The 24071-nt window shown below is 41.9% G+C and overlaps 2 protein-coding genes across 6 annotated transcripts in view; both read left to right on the plus strand.

The window, feature by feature from the left end:
• Positions 1-270: 270 nt before the first annotated feature.
• Positions 271-12724, plus strand: cacul1 (CDK2 associated cullin domain 1). Of its 3 annotated transcripts, none has more exons than XR_011672334.1 (10): positions 271-955; positions 9134-9260; positions 9412-9514; positions 9690-9785; positions 9948-10050; positions 10180-10269; positions 10443-10581; positions 10792-10835; positions 10967-11051; positions 11242-12724. XR_011672334.1 is itself a non-coding variant. In XM_071379832.1 (9 exons), the coding sequence occupies exons 1-8, from the start codon at positions 634-636 to the stop codon at positions 10823-10825; spliced, it is 1014 nt and encodes a 337-aa protein (XP_071235933.1). In that variant the 5' UTR covers positions 271-633; the 3' UTR covers positions 10826-10835; positions 10967-12724. The 3 variants fall into 3 exon arrangements, 1 of the variants encoding a protein (XP_071235933.1); XR_011672335.1 differs by having other exon boundaries at positions 11300-12724; XM_071379832.1 differs by having other exon boundaries at positions 10967-12724.
• A 1217-nt stretch (positions 12725-13941) lies between these two features.
• Positions 13942-24071, plus strand: part of mypn (myopalladin) — a 56729-nt gene continuing 46599 nt past the window's right edge. For 2 of the 3 annotated variants that reach the window (XM_071379783.1, XM_071379784.1), the window contains exons 1-2: positions 13943-14178; positions 15515-16690. In XM_071379783.1, coding sequence (XP_071235884.1) covers positions 15516-16690 — 1175 coding nt within the window. In that variant the 5' untranslated portion in view covers positions 13943-14178; position 15515. Of the gene's footprint in view, positions 14179-15514; positions 16691-24071 lie in introns of all 3 variants that reach the window. The other variant, XM_071379785.1, reaches the window with a different exon arrangement.

The following is a 24071-nucleotide window of genomic DNA, read 5'->3' on the forward strand; positions in this document are numbered from 1 at the left end:
TTGCGTTGTGGAACGTTCACTAGAACGGAACGGTGCTGTACTGAACGACCAGTTGAACAACGAACAACGGAAAGGGTTTGGGGAACGCTGTCCTTTAAATACGTCAGTCGTTGCTTCAAGCCACACCAGAGATACTTTTGAGCGCGGCACTTGAGAAGAGATTGTGTGACGATTCGTTGGGTAACCGCGTGACGCACCATGACAACGTGAACGCAATTGGTCGACAGTCTGCTTGGTAAGGCGTTACACGTTCCGCCATTCAATTCCAATTTGGATTGCTATCTCCTCCTTTCTATATCTCTGGCTACACCTCGCCATACACTAAACGGCAGAAAACGTATCGCGAAGTCTGTTCAAGAACGTTTTGGGGCAACGACCAAATCGTTCCGCAGTGTAGTTAACGTTCAAGTGAACTGAACGCACCTTGTAGTCATTGCATGATTTTAACTACATTGCCCTTCTGCCCCAGTTCAGGCTCTGCCTAAAAGAAAATACTGCAAAGTGTCGTAAAACAGTTCTCCATGCAGCAGCTAGCGTACACGGTGCAAAGGGATGGTGCTCTAAAAACACTCATTTTCAAATCTAACTTCAAATTCATGAAGATTTTCCTCAAACAACTTGCAAGGCTAAAGCATGGAGGACATGGAAGACGACTGTTTTGTTCTAAATGACGACTACAACCATAACTACTGTGCGAACAGTGCCAGTGGACAAGTCCTCTATCTCGGGAACGAACTGTCAGATGTACCCCAACCCCTATCTATCTCGCCGGTTTTAGCCACGCGAGATGTAGCTGCGCAGGAGAACCACTCAAAGGTTTGTTCCAGTTCCAGCAGCGGTTTAAAGTTCATGGATTCAGACTCGAGCAGCGTGAACAGTGACACCAGCGAGACTGACAGCCCATCGTCGGCTTCCATCGCAGGGAAACTGACCCTGAACTCAGCCTCAAAGTTTCGTAAGTTGAAGGCATCCGCATTAAAAGCGCTAATTATGACAGCCTAATGTTTGTTTATCATGTTTTGGATTGGCATGGCATGGGATGGGGATGTAGCTTGCCATGCAATGAAGTTATTGCCATTGCATTGCCTTTGGCCTACCCGTCAGTGGAGTAGTTTGGCTACTGTCAGGGCCTGATATTCACTTTTTTAGCCACTTGTCCTGATTGTTATAGCTGTCCAAAGCTCAAGTCACTTGTCCCCCATCAAAAAAAGGTCTGTAACACCATGGTCCAAAAAGGTGACAAATTGTGTTGTATGACGCAAGGAAGCGCTAAATAACTTTCATTCTGGTATTGACAATGGAAGGCAGTTGATATTTCCTTTCATTGTGGTCTTGAGTAAGGCACTTAACCCCCCACAACGTAAAATACTGTACTGGTGGGATACTGTATAAAAACACATTTGATCTGTCAACCCTCAAACTGGAGAGCTACTGGGTGTGCGCAGGCTTTTTATCCACCCCTGCTCAAACACACCAGAGTCGGTTTTATTAAGGTCCTGTTGAGCAGCTGCTTTTTTTTTTTACAATGTGGTGTGTTCGAAGCAGGTCTGGAGCAAAAGCCTGCACACCCAGTAGCTCTCCTTGACTCTCCAGGAGGAGGGTTCGCCACCCTGCAAACATTACAATTACAACCAAGTACTTGTCTTAATAAAATAATTCCCTCATTCAGTGAACCAGAGATCAAATGGCTAAGATGGGTGAAGTAGCTAACTAAGATGTTTATCTAATTGTAAGGTTAAAATATTCAGTGTTCAGGGGAGATCTTGACAACATAGGAGCAGTGGCGATTTTAGCATGTAAATCTTGGTGGTGGCTTTGCATGCCAGCAAAGCCACAATACATTAGTTGGACTACAACGGTGACAAACGGTGCCCACAAAATGTTAGGGCCTACATAAAGCTGTCCCAACAGCTGTCCAAACACCTTAGCACTGTTACACCTGGCTATCAGCGGAGCTTTGTCTGGCAGCGAAACAGTTCATTCAGCCTCATTTAGTGCCTTTAAAAAACACAGCTGATATGGCTGACTTGCTTAAACAAATGTGGTTTTTACTGACAATTGAGAGGCAATCTGTAATTTCTATTAGGACGGACATAGTCAATATAACTATTTGTTCAGCACTTTTGAAAAGTACAGCGAAAGAATTCAGAACATGGGCCGTTCTTATGGTATTCTCCCTGTACACCAAGTCAGAACCGTAGAATAACAAAAAGTGGGCATCTAAGCAGACAATGAAAGCTCTTACAATATTCAATGATGACATTTCTCTAAAACAGGCTATAGGCTACATGTGCACCACCAAGTCAAAACAATAGGCTAAATTATGAAGGGGAAAGGAACCAAATTATTAGGGTGAGGTGCATGGGCTACTAACAGCTTACTACAAAACATACACTTAGTATAACTTTCTTAGCTACAGTATACATATCTCCCTGGCATATTACATCATTTATGCAGCAGCATAGAAGACATTTTTGGACTCACCTTGTTGTACTGTGCTCACTTGAACAGGAAGGTGGTGCGGCAGTCCTTCATGGGCAAATTGTGTCATCAAACTTTGTCATCAAAGTCTGGCATTCTCTGGATTTATGGTGCTTTCAAGAAAACTGGGAACTGAAAAAACAAAGTCCAATCATGACGGTAGTGATCTTCAGGTCAGAGCTCTAGAAAGAGGCCATAGTTCCCGACTTGGAATTCCAAGTTGGATGACCGTTCAAAACGTATTTTCCCAGTCGGAGCTCTTTTTTTTTTGACCAGTTCCCAGTTGTATTGAACTCACTGAAGTCTGATATTTCCGAGTTTCCAGTTGTTTTGAAAGTGGCAGAAGTCATGCTGGATTGACAGCATGGCCAATGTTGAATGTTGGAAAAGAGACCCTTAACCTGTCTAGGACTGGGGTTCCGCTAGCGGAACAGCCAATGAAATTGCAGGGCGCCAAATTCAATCAACAGAAATCTCATAATTCAATTTTCTCAAACATACAAGTATTAGACACCATTTTAAAGATAAAATTCTCGTTAATCCAACCACAGTGTCCGATTTCAAAAAAGCTTTTCGGCAAAAGCAGAACATGTCATTTATGTTAGGTCAGCAACTAGTCACAGAAAGCATACAGCGATTTGCCAAGCAAAGAGAGGAGTCACAAAAAGCAGAAATTGTTAAAATTAATCATTAACCTTTGATATTCTTCATCAGATGACACTCCCGGGACAACATGTTACACAATACATGTATGTTTTGTTCGATCAAGTTCATATTTATATCCAAAAACCTCAGTTTACATTTGGCTTTGCCTCTAAAACATCCTGTGAATTTGCACAGAGCCACATCAAATCACAGAAATACTCATAATAAACATTAATAAAAGATACAAGTGTTATTCACAGATTTAAAGATATACTTCTCCTTAATGCAACCGCTGTGTCAGATTTCAAAAAAACTTTACGGAAAAAGCAAACCATGCAATAATCTGAGTACGGCGCTCAGAGACCAACACAACCCAAGAAGATATCCGCCATGTTGGAGTCAACATAAGTCAGAAATAGCATTATAAATATTCACTTACCTTTGATGATCTTCGTCAGAATGCACTCCCAGGAATCCCAGTTCCACAATAAATGTTTGATTTGTTCCATAAAGTCCATAATTTGTCCAAATTCCTCCTTGTTGTTCGCGCGTTCAGTACACAATCTAAACTCACGACGCGCGGGCAGGTCCAGGCAAAAGTTCAGACAAAAAGTCATATTACAGTCCATCGAAACATGTCAAACGAAGTATAGAATCAATCTTTAGGATGTTTTTAACATAAATCTTCAATAATGTTCCAACCGGAGAATTCCTTTGTCTGTAGAAAAGCTATGGAACAGAGCTCGCTCTCACGTGAACGAGCGTCATGAGCTCAAAGCATTCTGCCAGACCTCTGACTCATTACCCTCTCATTCGGCCCCACTTCACAGTAGAAGCATCAGACAAGGTTCTAAAGACTGTTGACAGCTAGTGGAAGCCTTAGGAAGTGCAACATGACCCATATCCCACTATCTTCAATAGGGAATGAGTTGAAAAACGACCAACCTCAGATTTCCCACTTCCTTGTTGGATTTTTTCTCAGGTTTTTGCCTGCCATATGAGTTCTATTATACTCACAGACATAATTCAAACAGTTTCAGAAACTTCAGAGTGTTTTCTATCCAAATCTACTAATAATATGCAAATATTAGCAACTGGGACTGAGTAGCAGGCAGTTTACTCTGGGCACTGATTTCTTCCAAACCACTCATTGTTGATTTTGCGATTTGCAACTTGTTTATGTCCAATGCCCCAATATGTTATATCTATAATTTCTCTTCATAATTTCTCTTCATATGACAAGGATTGAAAAGGATTTGCTAGTGGATTGTCGTCTTGAATCATGATGACTGCTAGCTAAGATTTTGAAAGTATGATGTTGACTTGATTAGTCCAATCAAAGCTACTGTAGATATAATGTGATTTGACGTCATTTTATCTGTGACCACACGTAGTGTCCCCATGAGTGACAGAACACTGAGCCAATCACGGTGCAACTAGAGAACGTTGCCAGCCCCTAAGCTCCGTATTTTCCGCTGGCTGCCCCACCACAACAGAAAGCACTGAGCTAGGCTGAAACAACTTAATTTTGGAGCTACCTTACTCAAAAAAGCAAAAAAGAGACCATGTTTGTATGCGGCTTTATTAACTCAATGATTATAATTTGTTTTACACTGTTTGCAAACTGATATGTGACATGTATTAATGCCAAAATAACATGCAAAACAGGCAACCCCCCCCCCAAAAAAAATTATTTTGCCCAACTGGATGCTCTCAAATGTGCATCTGTAAAAGTTTGGGGAAAAACGGAAGCCGTGGAGCAGTCAACTTGTGCGATACAGCTATAATCTGCTTGTCTAACAATGTTTTTTACTTGCCCCAGGAAGCAGACAAGCGTTAATGACTGTTATGACCTTTGCACCCTATGGTTGGAAGGTCCTTGTTTGGAATCAGTGGTGTAGTGGTGCCTGGAGAAGTGAGTATACAAAATTTCACTAACGGCTCACCCGTCGAAGGAAAAGCTCCGTGGGAAAAGTTCTATGAGCAAAGGTGGCATGTACTCTGAATCACATTTTGGTCCAACCCTAGCCCTCGATCATGACTCTCAGTTCCATTACATTACACATAAGTCATTGGATGAAGGCGTCTTCTGTAGGTGGAAGTTTTGTTAAGAGTGCAAAGTTCAGTCTGAACATTAACATGCAACGCTTTCGGTTTGGTTTTGGAAGCATAAGGACCTTATCTTTAATATCCCCAATAAATTATTTTCTAAAAACAAAAGGTTAAATTCATACGTACCTTTTTATAGGGTTATGGTTTCCACATGGTCATATTTCCATGTTACAAGACTTGTTTTCAGAAGACAGAGTGGACTACCTGTGCTAATTAGCTATCTGCCTCTCTGAACACGTATGTCAACGGAAGACAGACGCCTCAAAGGTGTTGTCACTGTAAAATACTGTCAGCTGCAACTGTGTTAAAACAGTGTACAGTAAGTGTGTATTTGGCTTTTGTGAAATTCTTTTGATGTGATATGAAAGTAGAGGGATTTATGTTTCAGAACTGTACAGGAATTGAGAATCGATTCAAGTTTAGATGGTTTCCATAGGCAATTTGCCCTTTTAAAGAGGTAATTTTAAGGTCATTGGACTAAGGAGTAACTTAACGTTAGGCTCCATTAGTCCAATATTGGGCTATGCCAAACCAAGCTGTACTGTGCAAGTAGGCTAATAGTAGGCCTGCTATTGAAATGGATGTCAACTGAGTGAGAAATACGCAGGTTACAGGTTTTTCACTTTTTTTATTTTTTAAAAGATTTTTACTCTGTCACAAGTGCGCAGGCACCTAGCACTGTTGTTTGGTTAGCATGTTTCTGCAGTGCGCACGAGATGGAGTTCGTAAAAACAAATTGCCAGTGGATTGATGCAAATAGTCGTGATATCATTCTGGTAGGCATATGCTACATTTGTAGCTAGTTAAAATTAAATTGAGAAGGATTTAAAGAAAGCCTTTCCATCTGACAGAAGACTGTTATAGCCTATAATTAGCATCACTATTTTTCCTGTTCCTTAATTGTTTGAAACCTGCAGTTTTCACTTCATATTACATGACTTTGGAGAGAAACGGGACAACTTTTTTTCTCTCCCATAATTACAAAATATTTTATGGAAAACAACTTATATCCAGTGCATTTGGGAAGTATTCAGACCCCTTGACCTTTTCCACATTTTGTTACGTTACAGCCTTATTCTAAAATGGATAAAGTAAAAATCCACAACAATCTACACAATACCCCATTATGACAAAGCGAAAATAGGTTTTTGGGGAATTTTGCAAATGTATTAAAAATGGAAATATCATATTTACATAAATATTCAGACCCTTTGCTATGAGACTCGAAATTGAGCTCAGGTGCATCCTGTTTCCATTGATCATCCTTGAGATGTTTTTACAACTTGATTGGAGTCCGCCTGTGGTAAATTCAATTGATTGGACATGATTTGGAAAGGCACACACCTGTCTATATATAAGGTCCCACTGTTGACAGTGCATGTCAGAGCAAAAACCAAGCCATGAGTTTGAAGGAATTGTCCGTAGAGACAGGATTGTGTCCGAGGCACAGATCTGCGAAAGGGTACCAAAAAATATCTGCAGCATTGAATGTCCCCAAGAGCACAGTGGCCTCCATCATTCATAAATGGAAGAAGTTTGGAAGAAGACTAGGAAGAAGAGTCTTCCTAGAGCTGGCCGCCCTGCAAAACTGAGCAATCGGGGGAGAAGTGCCTTGGTCAGGGAGGTGACCAAGAGCCTGATGGTCACTCTGATAGAGCTCCAGAGTTCCTCTGTGGAGATGGGAGAACCTTCCAGAAGGACAACCATCTCTGCAGCACTCCACCAATCAGGCCTTTATGGTAGAGTGGCCAGACAGAAGCCACTCTTCAAGAAAAGGCACACGACAGCCTATTGGAGTTTGCCAAAAGCCACCTAAAGGACTCTGACCATGACAAACAAGATTATCTGGTCTGTTGAAACCAAGATTGAACTCTTTGGCCTGAATGCCAAGCTTCATGTCTGTAGTAACCAAAGTATTAAACAAATCAAAATATAGTTTATTCAAAGTAGACACCCTTTCCCTTAATGACAGCTTTGCACATTCTTGGCATTCTCTCAACCAGCTTCATGAGGTAGTCACCTGGAATGCATTTCAATTCACAGCTGTGCCTTGTTAAAAGTTAATTTGTGGAATTTCTTTCCTTCTTAATGCGTCTGAGCCAATCAGTTGTGTTGTGACAAGGTAGGGGTGGTTTACAGAAGATAGCCCTATTTGGTGAAAGACCAAGTCCATATTATGGCAAGAACAGCTCAAACACATTTCAACATCAACTGTTCAGAGGAGACTGCGTGAATCAGGCTTTCATGGTCAAATTACCGTTAAGAAACCACTACTGAAGGACACCAATAAGAAGAAGAAACTTGCTTGGGCCAAGAAACACGGGCAATGGACCTTAGACCGGTGGAAATCTGTCAATTGGTTCCAACTGCCGTGTCTTTGTTAGACGCAGAGTACAGTGGGCGAACAGATGATCTCCGCATGTGTGGTTCCCACCGTGAAGCGAGGAGGTGGTGTGATTGTGTCGGGTTGCTTTGCTGGTGACACTGTCAGTGATTTATTTAGAATTCAAGGCACACTTAACCAGCATGACTATTACAGCATTCTGCAGCGATAAGCCATCCCATCTGGTTTCTGCTTAGTGGGACTGTCATTTGATTTTCAACAAGACAATAACCCAAAACACACCGCCAGGCTGTGTAGGGGCTATTTGACCAAGGAGAGTGATGGAGTGCTGCATCAAATGACCTGGTCTCCACAATCACCCAACCTCAACCCAATTGAGATGGTTTTGCATGAGTTGGACCGCGGAGTGAAGGAAAAGCAACCAGCAAGTGCTCAGCATATATGGGAACTCCTTCAAGACTGTAGGAAAAGCATTCCAGGTGAAGCTGGTTGAGAGAATGCCAAGAGTGTGCAAAGCTGACATCAAGGCAAAGGGTGGCTACTTTGAAGAATCTCAAATATAAAATATATTTAGATTTGTTTAACACTTTTTGGTTACTATGTGATTCCATATGTGTTATTTCATAGTTTTGATGTCTATATAAAGAAAAAGCCTTGAACGAGTAGGTGTGTCCAAACTTTTGACTAATACTGTATGTAATTGTGATATTTTTATTTATTTTTTTACATTTGCAAACTATTCTAAAAGCCTGTTTTTGCTTTGTCATTGTGAGGTATTGGGTATAGATTGAGAGAATTAAAAAAACAAATCAGTTTTAAATAGGGCTGTAACGTAACAAATTGTGGAAAAAGTCAAGGGGGTCTGAATACTTTCCGAATGCAATGTATGTCCTCCACCATTAGCAAATGTAATTACATTTCTAGGGTAAAGGAGTTGAAATGAAATAGACTGAACAGAACTACTGCAATGTTACTCTTGTACTTGCCTGCTCGGTGGGAGTAACAGACTTGGGACGGAAGTAACATCTGGCAAGAACTGCACAATATCTGTCTTATCTCCATGTTTCTGGTTTGTAATGCTTGTTACTTTCAACAAATGTACTATCAGCCATAATTTCATGTTCGTGTCAATTTGAATAATCAATGCTATAGATTCAAAATATATGAAAATGAACCATGCGTCAACATCGCAATGTTGCGCAACTACAATATTTGGCCTTACAATATTAATCAGACTTAAATGGATCACATTATAGTATTACAGCTATATTAACAATTTTTTTTATGGGAATGTAGTGATGTTTTTCACCATTTTCAATTACTATTAATGCTCAGCCCTACCAATCAGGTGCGCTCTAGCTGTCCTTGTCATGCGCGCTCCTCGTGTCTTGGTAGAATAAACATATTTATTCTCTTCGCGAACGGCAAACTAATGCTTCTAACATTTCCATGGCTTGACATAAAGTAATTGACCCCCATAATCATCAAGATATATATTTTTAACGGCTCAAGTTGTTGTGAAAATAACCTCTTTATCATTGTGTGGTTCAGTAATGAATGCAATGACCGAAGAGGACTATAGAACCACATACTGGCCGAACCTGGAGAAAGCCATTGACCACCTGCTAATACAAAACCCCATGGACCACATCTCCATTTCATATGAGCAGATCTACAGGTGAGACTCAAACAGTGTGACTGTGTTGATTTCTTATGTAGCTTTGAAAGAAATGAACACAAGGAACTGCCGTACTCATGTTTGAGACCTTAGAGGGGAGACGTTACAATTGGATCCGTTTTTAATAGTTATTTTTCTTTCCCTATTTCAGTTGTGTGTACAAGTGTGTTTGTCAACAGCACTCTGAGCTACTGTACAAAGACTTGATGCTGAAGATTACTACCCATCTTCGACAAGTCTCTTCTGATCTTCAAGTAAGTGAAAACATAGAACCTGGGTTCTATGTACCATACTGTACCAAAAAGGTTTGCAACGGAAAACAAAACAAAAATGTTTTTTGTACAGATAGTATCTCCTGTTTCACGCCAAAAAAGTGCGTAATAACCTGATAAGTAAATTAACACTGATATTTTTTCCACATGTTATCAGATTAGTCCACCAGGGAATTTCATTGAGAATTTCAACATTGCTCTGACTCGGTACACAGATGCGCTTCAATGCATTGTTCCCGTATTCATCTACATGGTATGTATCCATATAAGCTGCTCATCTTTGGAATATGCCTTACATTAGATCTCTTTGGGCCAGTTTCCCGGATACAGATGAATCCTACTCCGTCAATGATCAGAACAGACCGTAATCGTATACTCCTTTCATACAAGCCTGTTTTTCTTCTTGATTTCTAAGAATAAGTTCTACATTGAAACGAAGCTAAACCGAGACCTGCGAGAAGATCTCATGAAGCTTTTTACCGATCATGTTGCAGAAAAACATGTTAACACGTTAATACGTGAGTACAGTGGACTGGTGAACTGACACCACGCCTTGCAATCCAAACCCAAAACTATTTAGCGTACGACTCATCTTTTAAAATTGCGTTGTTAATGATCTTTTCTTTCTTTCTCTGTTTTTCCTTTAGCTCTTCTCCTCGAAGCCCATTCCATGCCTTTTCAAGTCAGACCTTCAACAATGGCTAGTGTGGTGAAAGGCCTGTATACTCTTTGGCCCGGTGAGCGCTTTCTCTGTCTTTTTCAAATGCTACAGCACATGCTGCCAACGAAATAGTTTCATCCACTTGTAAAATGATGTTTAACTACTGTACCTGTCAAGCACGATTGTAGAAATATGCATTTGAGCACTATTTGTGGGTCTCCCACAATGACTATTGGCTACCTGTTTCAGATTGGGCACATTTAGCCCCAGCTCTCTTCTCTGGATTCATTCCTCAAATCAACCCGCCAACAGTGGAATCCCAGCTGTCTGACTATGCTGCTCGTGACCAGAAACTACAAATGGAGCTATCTCTGAATGGTTTTCCCAGGTGAGTGTTATAAGTCAGAGTTTAGCGAAAAACAAAGGACCTCCCACCACGGTTGTGTTCATTAGGAAAACGTTTTGCACTGGAAAACAAAAATGAGCGTTTCTTATTAGACAAGTTCAGATGGTGCATCCCCATTTCGGACCATTTTCTTCCGTTGTCTCAAATGAACACAGCCCTGGTTTTTGATTAAGCTTTCTTTTTGTTTTGCAGAGGTGACCAGTCTCGCAAGAGAGCCAGCGAGTAGTCTGCATAGAGTAAGAAGGATGCATACTATTGCTTGCTATTGACTTTAAAAATTTTACTTTATTTGCATCATAATTCATAATCAGGCGTATTGAAAAAATATGTACACAAATATGAATAACTGGGTTTTTTTTTGTTGCAGATGCTCTGACCGTTAGCGACCTGGTTCAACCCAAATTGACAAAACACTGTGAATGACGAAGATTCTCTGATGCTATGTGAATTGGGTGAGCGTAAGCATGGGCTCATTTTTGACCCACGAGTTGTAGTGGACACGATTTCTTTGCCTCTTCTGAAAAGCACAGTGAGTTCATGATGGTGCATCATTGTTCTTTCAGTTTTTGATGGTAAATGAATCTTCATTATTGCTAAGATACTATGAGGTTTAATGGGTTTGTGCTTATTTTTCCATTAAAGTGTGCCTTCTACTCTGCTTTGTTGGGATATTCAAGTTGCCTAACCGATGCCATTTTAGGCTCCCGAGTGGCGCAGCGGTCTACGGCACTGCATCTCAGTGCTAGAGGCGTCACTACAGACCTGGTTCGATTCCAGGCTGTGTCACAACCGCCCGCGATTGGGAGTCCCATAGGGCGGCGCACAATTGGCCCAGCATCGTCCAGGTTAGGGCTTGGCCGGGGTAGGCCGTCATTGTAAATTAGAATATGTTCTTAACTGACTTGCCTAGTTAAATAAAGGTTAAATAAAAAATATATTTAAAAAAACAGGTGGATGGGCATGAATCCCAGTTTGACCACATATTGTATACTGTGTCAATCATGGGTCGTGTTCATTAGGGCATGCGATGCAAAAAAAAAAGACATATATTTTACAATGGAAAACTAAAAGGATCGTTTCTGATTGGACAAATCTAGGAAGTCCCTCCCTTTTCCGTTTTTTTTTTTTGTTCCTAATGAACATGGCCCTGATCTCTAACCAGAACCACCCGGATCTCTTATTGGTCTTATTGATCTGATTGAGTAACTGACAGTCTGCTGCTGCTCTTATTCCTCATTTGTTGTTGTTGTGTAGAACACTTGATATCTGTCTCTTGTTTAACTAATATTGTGTCTCTTTTGTATCAGTCAGGTCTGTCTTGATTCTCCCCAGTGATTTTTAAGCTAAAGGGGCTTGTCTTTAATCTCGGCACACAACTAAATGTCCCGCTAGTCGACTTAACATTTTAAATGTCTACCATGGCAACTTTAAACCAATCCACCTCCAAGTCTTGTTCATCTGGAACTTACAGAATAAAATATGGCCGGCATAACATAGGATTTCTTTCTCAATGGGTACAAACAGCAACAATGCATGTTCCGTTACATTTTGAGTAAAGTTTAAGTTATAACTGAAAAGGTTGTGTAGGTCTTTTTTTTTTTAAGGATTTACATTTCGCTTTTATTGAGTTGTTATCGAACCAAATCCTATTTGCCAAGCATGCTACAAGATGATTCACAATGTTTTTATTCCCTGTTATTAAAAGTTGCATTGAGACTCCACAAATGATGGCGTCAGTCTACCCATGTTGCTGCTGTATCTGCGTTAGCCTGCGCATTATATCAAGTCACTGAGCCAATTGATTACAATCCAATTTTGAACATGTTGTGAATTTTGTTACAGTGATGATGTCAAATGATGTACAGTAGGTGGATGTCGAATGATCCCTCTGTTCTCTCAAGTTGCCCAGACGATGTAAACAGATCCAGTCACGGTGTGACGGTCAATTTGACCTTTGTTACATGTTTATGTTGAATGAAAGTATTTGATACAGCTCTTTGCACTGTTTTAAGTGTAATGTGACGCTCGAGCTTGGTTGTGATTGTTTTCCTGTGAGGATGTTGGAGATGACTCACTCATTGTCTTATGTGCAGTTTTGCTTTCAATAAACAAATCTTGAAAATGATGTATATTATCACCTGTGGAATCACTGGGGTTTGGTGGGATCTTGTGGGCGGAGTAATGATGGACTAAGGACACCAGGCAGAGTTTCTCTTAAGATAATTAGTACTGTGAATAAAGGCTTTTTGCTGACAGGCTTAAACAATGCAGGAGAAAGGAGGAAATCAACACAGGATACTCGGATGTGTGAAATTATTGCATTCAATAAGTTGTAATTACTGTCTTTAAGCATTGTTTAAGAGCGAGCACTGAAATAAAGGCATATTGCTGGACCTCTTCTCTCATACTTTATCTTTGTAGCAAGCCCAATTATACTTTTTTTTTGTTTTCATTTAATGCTGAAAAATGCATGCATGTTTGAGTTGAGTGATGCAATATAGATACACTGAGTATACAAAACATTAGGAACACCTGCTCTTTCCATGATATGCACTGACCAGGTGAACGCTATGATCCCTTATTAAATCCACTTCAATCAGTGTAGATGAAGGGGAGTAGACGGGTTAAAGAAGGACTTTTAAGCCTTGCGACATGGGTTGTATATGTGTGCCATTCAGAGGGTGAATGGGCAAGACAAAAGATGTAAGTGCCTTTGAACGGGGTAGGGTAGTAGTTGCCAGGTGCACCAGTTTGAGCGTGTCAAGAACTGCTACGCTGCTGGGTTTTTCACAACAGTTTCCTGTGTGTATCAAGAATGGTCCCCCACCCAAAGGACATCCAGCCAACTTGACATAAATGTGGGAAGCATTTGAGTCGATATGGGCCACCATCCCTGTGGAATGCTTTCGATACCTTATAAAGTCCTTTCCCCGACAAATTGATGCTGTTCTGAGGGCAAAAGGGGGTGCAACTCAATATTAGAAAGGGGTTTCGAATGTTTTGTCAACTCAGTGTATATAATCATTAGGAAGTCATAGTCAAGATATCAATGTTTATGAGATCAAATATAGAGTGGTGGGGCTCTATGATAATGCCCGTTCAACTAGTTCACCAAGAGCACTTTGTTAATAAACGGCAGTAATCTGCTGGTTAACATTAGTGTGTCGGAGGCTCAACAAGGAGCTTCTAATTCGGTAGAGTGGCTGTGCTTTGACAGACTACTGTATGCTGCCGGAGGAGGGATCCCTTTCCAGAACGCCTCCACTGGCCAATGAGCTTAGACGCCACCCAGACACATGGTCCGGGCCACCCCAAAATAACCTGCGACTAGTGCACTCACAAATGTTATTACTTTTACTGGTGACAGGTTGCCCTAGCTACTCGCCTCCATATTTCCCAGTAAACTCCAAGGTTAACTCTGCTCAAGTAATTGGGAAGCCGGCCGGGGCAGCTGCCGCTTGTGTTCACATTTTCCCAGGTGGCCACCACCGGAAGACCAGAATCCCCTCTCTTTGAGCAAAGGTGCGCTCCGAGGATTACCACAAGCTCCAGCCGGGGCCCGCTGGGGTTTATTTGAAGGTAAAACACCCAACCCCTGTTACCTGTCATTCATAGTGTCCTATTGACTGTCGTTTGGGTTCATACATCATCACAGTAAACTCTCAGCAAGTTTCACATAGACCCACTTCATTAGGCAAGCATGGGCTTAAGGCTTATATTATTGATTTTGAAGTGACTGTTACGTTTGAATAATTCTACCATGAACCTGGGTGGGTATTGTTGCTTTTTCTCAGTGTTCAGTGTCTCCCTCATAAACTCAAAAAATGATTTGGTTGTGTCATTAGAGTTTTTGGTAAGTGATCAAATTCTTGTTGAGTGCACAGAAGATGAGGATAACAGTTTTTTTCTTGATTTTGTTCATGTAAACTGAGCCCTTACTATAATTAGATATGACTTGGGGGGGGGGGGGGGGGCTTGGAGGCTGTTTGCAAAGGATTAATGTACACAACAGCTGTGGCTGCAAGTCTGTTGGAAGGGGCATTGCTGCCTCTCTTAATTGCGCAGATTTGAGTGTCAGTAGCATCTGTGTACCCTATCCCGTTTCTGGATTCAATAACTACTTGGAGCTAGTGTCAAAAAGCTTTTTAAAGGCTGGGCATGAAGGAAAATGATGTCTTAAACGCACTGAAAGTAGCTATGCTTATCCAAGTTGGGTGAGATCCAATGTCCATGCATGAAACTATTCTCTGTCTGGGGCCACAAGAGGTTTAAGGTGTTTTGAAATGAAAATGCTATTTTAATAGGTATCAAATGCATTGTGGTTTATCACTGGGTTGAATTATTATTCAAATGGGTGTGATTACTCTAGACTAGGGTCTAGTGTTTGTTTTTCTTTTGGTAATGAATAATGAAACAAGATATTTTGTATGTCATTGAAACAATTAGTCATATTGACCAATTGCACTGAATAGTCAGGTTTGTAGCTGTGCCCTAACTACAAGCCATGTGGCTGCTTGCTGATTTTGTGAAAGAATTATGACCCCGCGAGTGTTAAGCCTAGCAAACCGATTCCAAAGAATGACACTGTATGTCAACAGTTTTTGTGGGGGTGGCATTTGTGCATGGGGTGCTGTGAATTTCCATTGCAATTGAAAGAGAAAGGTAGTAATGCAGAAGCGCATCCTAAAATAGGAACGTTTTATGACCAACAAGTGGGCTACACATTGTTATTCTTATTGAGATTACTTCCAAAGTATTCTGTGATCTTACCAACATTTCATTCTTTCTGTCAAATATTGAATTCATGGGAGAAGCATTGACTGAACTAATTGAAATTATACTGTTTCACAGGGGGAATAAAAATATACACTGATACACTAAAATAAACAGTTTAAACCCTTTTATTTCCCCACAGAATGCAAGAGAACAGTGTGGACCAGCCTACATCATTATCTCAGCTCTTGAGAGAGAACTACTTGGCCGAAGCACGAGCACACCAGAGACACAGCGAGATGAGTCGTTCCGACTCCTCCTCACGGCACCTGGTCTACGGGCCCCTCAAAGGCAAGATGGCGGACTCTGCGGGGCTGGATGAGCCGCAACACCAGCTCCCAGACCTCTCAGCCTTCCTGAGTCAGGAAGAACTGGATAAGAGTGTTAACCTGGCCTGTCAGGCTATCGGACCCGAGGCCTGCGAAGAGAGGTCAGATGTCAAGGCCTCCCCCTCTGCCACCTCCGCCGCATCCGACACTCCCGACACCCAGCCTGATCCGGAATTAAAAGAACCCCTACCAACACACCCGACATTCTTGCCAGAGAGACGGCCATACCCACCTCCTTCCCTCCAGGACAATGCTATAAGGACAGACGAACAGATATATCAGCCGTCCCAATCGTCCATCCAGGACAACTCGATGAGGATAGACAGACAGTCGTTCCCACCGTCCATCATCCAAGATATTGCGATGAAGAACAACCGGGAGGACATTAAGAGACCAGGGACTGGGGGGAGGAACACCCCGGCGTTCGGCCTGGAGAACCAGTCCAAGAAGGAGTTCCTCAACAAGGCAGCGGACTTCATCGAGGAGCTCTCCTCTCTGTTCAAGGCAAACAGCTCCAAAAGGATACGTCCCCGATCGTGCAAAGCTCATAGGAGCAGAGCCAACAAGGGCCAAGACGATGGGAGCATTTACTCCCTGAACGCAGACGACAGGGAACGGCCCATTCTTCTCCAAGACTTCGAGATGGAGATGGAGAGGCCTGCTAATCCCTTCTGCATTCAGCCGCCAGAGGTCCAAGGTTTGGACATGGGACCGGGGTATGGGCACGCTGACTTCCCCATGCTGGACTGCAGGACTACTGAGGAGCAGTATGATGACTCTGAGGTGCTGGAGGCGGATGAAGTGGATGAGGCTGAGAGCCCTGCCCTGGTGGAGCCTGCCTTGGTGGAGATCACCCCTGGAGTGTACACAGCCGACCCCATCTGTGAGCCCCCTCACTTCATCCAGAAACTGAAAAGCAGGGAGGTGTCGGAGGGCAGCAAGGTCCAGCTGGACTGCATTGTTCGAGGACTCCCTACGCCCGAAGTCCGGTAAGGCGAAACCAAACGTTCAAACTCATCGTCACAATTATTTTTTATTTTTTTACATTTATCTCTATTTTTCAACATACTCTCAAAGTCGTCTATAGGGCCAGGAGAAACTGCCATCCACAGTTCAAATTTGTTAAAATAGCCATTTCTAACTTTAGCTAACTTTAGCCAATTATATCTGGAGAACAATGTGAGTTACAGTGGCTAAAGTTAGCTTAAGTTAGCAGTGGCTTTTGTAACAAATCTGAACAGTTGATGAAACGTTATCCTAGCCCCATAGACTACTTTCAGGTTAAATGGGAAAATATAGATTAGTAAAAAAACGAATAATAATGAAAATGTACTGTAAACTCGGGTAGTACTTTGGTAGTAGTACACAAGGTTGTACACAAGGTGGTAGTACACACGTTTTATTGTGATTTACTAGCTAGCTGATTTGAATGCCCCATGCTTTCCCCGGGAGGTGGATCTGATCTTGCAGTCTCTCTGAAACGATTCTAAATTTGCCTCATTGAAATGTAATACCATGAGAAGGCAGCCGGGGAGTCAGTGTGGTCAGCAAGCACATATGAGCCTTAAAACAGGCGATTACTCACCACATAGCAGGATCTGAGTACAAATGGGTTATTTTACTGTTGAAGACATAATCTAAATGGACATATGAAAGAAGTACAGGAATCGAGGGTGAGTGAGCAATATGATGTAAAGTGGCCCAAGTTTGATATTCAGAATGTTGTTGACATTGTCAGATAGGAACACTCCAGTATTTTTGCTGGAGTACTTATTCAACACATTTTGAAAAGTATGTATGTATTTTGTTTCAAAGAAAAGAAGGACAATAAGAAAAGCACTTCTTATAGGTATTTTGTCAATTGTAAACTGACAAGCAAACAATCATATTTGCTTGTTTGGGCTTGAATTTGAATGCAAATATTCAAATATGCCTCCCCACTGGGCACACAACTGGTTGAATCACAATTTCAATGAAATGGTTGAATTTGACAACTGTGGATCAGTACATCTCTGATACTGAGCTAGTATTTACAGTATACACTCATTTAAAAATGCCAATTTCTCCAACTCCTCCGGACCCCCTGTTTATAGGTGCCCCTGTTTGTGTATTTTGTTTTATGTCTGGAACATTAGATCATAGCAGTGTTTGTGTTCCACTATGTTCCAGTATGTTCCAGTATGTGTACGCAGCACTCTAAATGCCAATGGGTTTTATCAGCACATAACAATGTTCTTAAATATCTGAACACAGATTGTGGCCTATTTGCCAAGAAATAACAGAAGAGCGATTCCTGTATTATGGACATTACATTTGCATGCAAAATCACAACTTTAATGTCTCACAGAATGTGCAAACAAAATATAAATGTGCGTGTCTATGGAACTCTTTGGTGGGAGTACATTTCCCCAAAAAACAGACTTCTGAGTATTGGCATGTTGTAGAAATGAAGCAAATACGAAGCATCATGGATTTAACATGAAATGGGCAAGCTTTTTGGGGAGACTGAGCATATAAACAGGAGTCTGAATTTGTAAGTCTTAGGTCAAAACATGGATATAGCCATGTTGAAGGAAAGGTTTGGCTGAACACAGGAACAAAAATTTGGAAAATATTGTTATTTCCATTATTACTTTACAGAGGAAAAAACGACTGTTACTGGATCTTACACCCTCCGTTATGGATGTTACAGAGTCTGAAATAGACATTCAAATCTTAAACGTTTCTTGATCAAAATCTATCATGACACATTTGTTGTCATTTGGAATGTTCTTAAAAGGTCAACAGAAGGCATAGTACATTAGGATTACATAATTACAGGTAGCCTGACGGCAGGTAGCCGAGTGGTTGTGAGCGTTGTGCCAGTAACCAAAAGGTTGCTGGTTTGAATCCATGAGCCGACTAGGTGAAAAATCGGTCTGTGCCCTTGTGCAAGGCACTTAACCCTAGTGGGTCTGATAAGAGCATCTGCTGAATGACTAAAATGTTCAAATGTAGCCTTGATAGTATACAAGGCCAGTCACCACACCCTGACTGGTAAAACAGTTCTTATCTTATATATGCACTACAGTTCAAAAGTTTGGGGTCACTTAGAAATGTCCTTGTTTTTGAAAGAAAAGCACATCTTTTGTCCATTAAAATAACATCAAATTGATCAGAAATGCAGTGTAGACATTGTTAATGTTGTAAATGACTATTGTAGCTGGAAACGGCAGATTGTTTTATGGAATGTCTGCATAGGCGTGCAGAGGCCCATTATCAGCAACCGTCACTCTTGTGTTCCAATGGCACGTTGTGTTAGCTAATCCAAGTTTATAATTTTAAAAGGCTGATTGATCGTTAGAAAACCCTTTTGCAATTATGTTAGCACAGCTGAAAACTGTTGTTCTGATTAAAGAAGCAATAAAACTGGCCTTCTTTAGACTAGTTGAGTATCTGGAGCATCAGTATTTGTGGGTTCGATTACAGGCTCAAAATGGCCAGAAACAAAGACCTTTCTTCTGAAACTTGTCAGTCTATTCTTGTTCTGAGAAATCAAGGCTATTCCATGCGAGAAATTGCCAAGAAACTGAAGATCTCGTACAACGCTGTGTACTACTCCCTTCACAGAACAGTGCAAACTGTCTCTAACCAGAATAGAAAGAGGAGTGGGAGGCCCCGGTGCACAACTGAGCTAGAGGACTAGTACATTAGAGTGTCTAGTCCTCAACTGGCAGCTTCATTAAATAGTACCCGCAAAACACCAGTCTCAACGTCAACAGTGAAGAGGCGACTCCGGGATGCTGGCCTTCTAGGCAGGGTTGCAAAGAAAATGCCATATCTTAGACTAGCCAATAAAAAGAAAAGATTAAGATGGGCAAAAGAACACAGACACTGGACAGAGGAACTCTGCCTAGATGGCCAGCATGCCGGAGTCGCCTCTTCATTGTTGACTTTGAGACTGGTGTTTTGCGGTTACTATTTAATGAAGCTGCCAGTTGAGGACTTGTGAGGCATCTGTTTCTCAAACTAGACACTCTAATGTACTTGTCCTCTTGCTCAGTTGTGCACCGGGGCCTCCCACTCCTCTTTCTATTCTGGTTAAAGCCAGTTTGTGCTGTTCTGTGAAGGGAGTAGTACACAGTGTGGTTTCATTTGGAATTTACTCCCTTTTTTACTTAGGCATGCTCAGGTTGAACTTCTCACGGAATCACCGTGGTGGAATGTGGTATAGTAGTTTGAACAGTTGTCAGGGTTTAAACGATGAACTACATTCCTGCTTGAATTGATATACAAACACAGGAGTTCACCCGAGAGGTCAGGAAAAGGTGTGGGCTGGCTGAAGGTCTCACTGGACAATGCTAACCTATTGACACGCTCCTATCAAGGTAACCTGGTCTCAGAACATTTCGTATTATTCAGAGACACTCCATTTAGTACTTTGTTACGTTTTGTATGGTACAGTATGTACTAATATGTGGATGTCCATCACCCATTTCGTATGATATGTTACGAATTACAATTTGTATTATATGTTACGAATTGGCAAAAGGTATGATATGTTAAGAATTGGCAAAAGGTATGATATTTTACGAATTGGAAAAACGTACAATATGTTACGAATTTGCAAAACGTATGATATGTTATGAATTCTATCTAGGTGGATAACGTTAGATAGGCTAGGGGTTAGGGGTTAGAGTTACGTTTAGGAGTTAGGTTAAAGGGTGAAGATTAGAGCGGCTGCAAACCCAACGTGTGCTCGCATGCTCCCTAAAAATAAGTTTGCTTAAAAAAATGTGAGAAAGTGGAAATATTACCCCGGGACAGTAGAGGGCGATGTGCTGGTAATAGCCATCTACAGCCGAACAAGGAAGTGACTACACACCCAAACAAGGATGACGTGTTTTCCTGGGAGATGCAGCTTTCCAGGTATGTTGATAATATAATGTTGCAATCAATTTCACTTTTTCGGTTTCTAATTTCCCTTGTTACTGCATACATGTATGCTCCTCTATATGAGAAGTGCCATTTTATCAAGGCTTTTGGAATTTGGTTCTTGGAAAATGTTATGTTTTTGGTTACCAAATACGGTATATATATCTGACATATATACAGTGGGGAGAACAAGTATTTGATACACTGCCGATTTTGCAGGTTTTCCTACTTACAAAGCATGTAGAGGTCTGTAATTTTTATCATAGGTACACTTCAACTGTGAGAGACGGAATCTAAAACAAAAATCCAGAAAATCACATTGTATGATTTTTAAATAATTAATTTGCATTTTATTGCATGACATAAGTATTTGATCACCTACCAACCAGTAAGAATTCCGGCTCTCACAGACCTGTTAGTTTTTCTTTAAGAAGCCCTCCTGTTCTCCACTCATTACCTGTATTAACTGCACCTGTTTGAACTCGTTACCTGTATAAAAGACACCTGTCCACACACTCAATCAAACAGATTCCAACCTCTCCACAATGGCCAAGACCAGAGAGCTGTGTAAGGACATCAGGGATAAAATTGTAGACCTGCACAAGGCTGGGATGGGCTACAGGACAATAGGCAAGCAGCTTGGTGAGAAGGAAACAACTGTTGGCGCAATTATTAGAAAATGGAAGAAGTTCAAGATGACGGTCAATCACCCTCGGTCTGGGGCTCCATGCAAGATTTCACCTCGTGGGGCATCAATGATCATGAGGAATGTGAGGGATCAGCCCAGAACTACACGGCAGGACCTGGTCAATGACCTGAAGAGAGCTGGGACCACAGTCTCAAAGAAAACCATTAGTAACACACTACGCCGTCATGGATTAAAATCCTGCAGCGCACGCAAGGTCCCCCTGCTTAAGCCAGTGCATGTCCAGGCCCGTCTGAAGTTTGCCAATGACCATCTGGATGATCCAGAGGAGGAATGGGAGAAGGTCATGTGGTCTGATGAGACAAAAATAGAGCTTTTTGGTCTAAACTCCACTCGCCGTGTTTGGAGGAAGAAGAAGTATGAGTACAACCCCAAGAACACCATCCCAACCGTGAAGCATGGAGGTGGAAACATCATTCTTTGGGGATGCTTTTCTGCAAAGGGGACAGGACGACTGCACCGTATTGAGGGGAGGATGGATGGGGCCATGTATCGCGAGATCTTGGCCATCAACCTCCTTCCCTCAGTAAGAGCATTGAAGATGGGTCGTGGCTGGGTCTTCCAGCATGACAACGACACGAAGCACACAGCCATGGCAACTAAGGAGTGGCTCCGTAAGAAGCATCTCAAGGTCCTGGAGTGGCCTAGCCAGTCTCCAGACCTGAACCCAATAGAAAATCTTTGGAGGGAGCTGAAAGTCCGTATTGCCCAGCGACAGCCCCGAAACCTGAAGGATCTGGAGAAGATCTGTAGGGAGGAGTGGGCCAAAATCTCTGCTGCAGTGTGTGCAAACCTAGTCAAGAACTACAGGAAACGTATGATCTCTGTAATTGCAAACAAAGGTTTCTGTACCAAATATTAAGTTCTGCTTTTCTGATGTATCAAATACTTATGTCATGCAATAAAATGCAAATTAATTACTTAAAAATCATACAATGTGATTTTCTGGATTTTTGTTTTAGATTCCGTCTCTCATAGTTGAAGTGTACCTATGATAAAAATTACAGACCTCTACATGCTTTGTAAGTAGGAAAACCTGCAAAATCGGCAATGTATCAAATACTTGTTCTCCCCACTGTATATGTAATCTCTTATTACCTGTCCATCTCAATAAACCTGGGCGTACCTGGAACTACCACCACTCTCGTTGACGGAGAGTCAGAGAATGCATTCGGCATCATGGCTGCAAGGATGAGGATTCTTGATGGACGCACAGACTCAGTTCTTTGAAGAGTTTTAATCTTGTTAATACAATGAAACCTGATTCTGAGACGTCTCAGTGTGCAGTAATTGAGATTAGATTGAACTACACCACAAGTAGAAGACAGCCTGTAAAGTCTGTGGCACACAGCTATTATATACAGTGTCACACTTGATGTTCAAATACAATGCATTGTTCAAATAGAATGCATTGAAACACCTTGTATTGAGATGAAGAAATTAAAATAGTTTTTTCAGCACACAAATAAACCTTTATTCTTGCTTCTGAAAGTAAACCACGATACATAAGTGTCTGCTGAGAACAGACATGTAAAGAAGTGTCTAACACAAACGCATACAAGAAGTCCTGCTACGACCTCTGCAGACCCACCATACAGGCAAAAGGACAATATAGAAACAAGGTGGAATCCTATTACACTGACTCCGACAATCGAAGCATGTGGCAGGGGCTACAGTCCATTTCGGATTACAAAGGAAGACCTAGCCGTGATCTGCCCAACGATGCTTCCTCTACCTGACGAATTCAATGCATTTTATGCATGCTTCGACAAAACAACACTGAGCCATGCATGAGGCCCCCTCCTTGTCCCAGAGGACTGGGTGATCTTGCTCTCCGACTTGAGTAAGGCTTTTAATCTGGTCAACACTCGCAAGGCCACAGTGCCGGACCGTATTCCAGGTCGCGTTCTCAGAGCATGCGCAGACCCACTGGCAGGCATCTTCAAAGTAATTTTCAACCTCTCCTTGTCTCAGTCTGTAATCCCCACATCTCAAGCTGACCACCATCATTCCTGTTCAGAAGAATTCTAAGGCTATCTGCCACAATGACTACCGCCCTGTAGCACTCACATCTGTTATTATTCAAGGAGCGTGACACTAACCTGGATGCTTATAAGAAATTCCACTACAAACTCAGATGAGCCATCAAACAGGCAAAGCGTCAATACAGGACCAAGATCGAATCCTACTATGCCGGCTCTGAAGCTCGACAGATGTGGCAGGGCTTGAAAACTAGCATGGATTACAAAGGGAAAACAGACAAGATAAATGCCTTCAATGCTCATTTCGAGGCAAGCATCACTGAACCATGAATGAGAGCACCAGCTGTCCGGACAACTGTGTGATCTCGCTCAAGAACCCCGTGCCAACGTAACCTGCCTAAATTACTATTGTACCTTAGCACTCACATCTATAGCCATGAAATGCTTTGAAATGCTGGTCATGGCTCACATCAACACCATCATCCCAGACACACTGAATCCACTCCAATTCGTCTACAACCCCAACAGATCCACAGATAACGCAATCTCTATTGCACTCCACACTGCCCGCACCCACCTGGACAAAAGGAATATTTATGTAAGAATGCTGTTCATTGACTACAGGGCAGCATTCAACAACAAAGTCCCCTCCAGATCTTCACCAAGCTCAGGGCCCTGGGACTGAACACCTCCCTCTGCAACTGGATCCTGGACTTCCTGAAGGGCCGCCCCCAGGTAGTGAGGGTAGGCAACAACACATCGTCCACG

The sequence above is a fragment of the Salvelinus alpinus genome, chromosome 32, assembly GCF_045679555.1.
Source record: "Salvelinus alpinus chromosome 32, SLU_Salpinus.1, whole genome shotgun sequence".
Taxonomy (NCBI): Eukaryota; Metazoa; Chordata; class Actinopteri; order Salmoniformes; family Salmonidae; genus Salvelinus; species Salvelinus alpinus.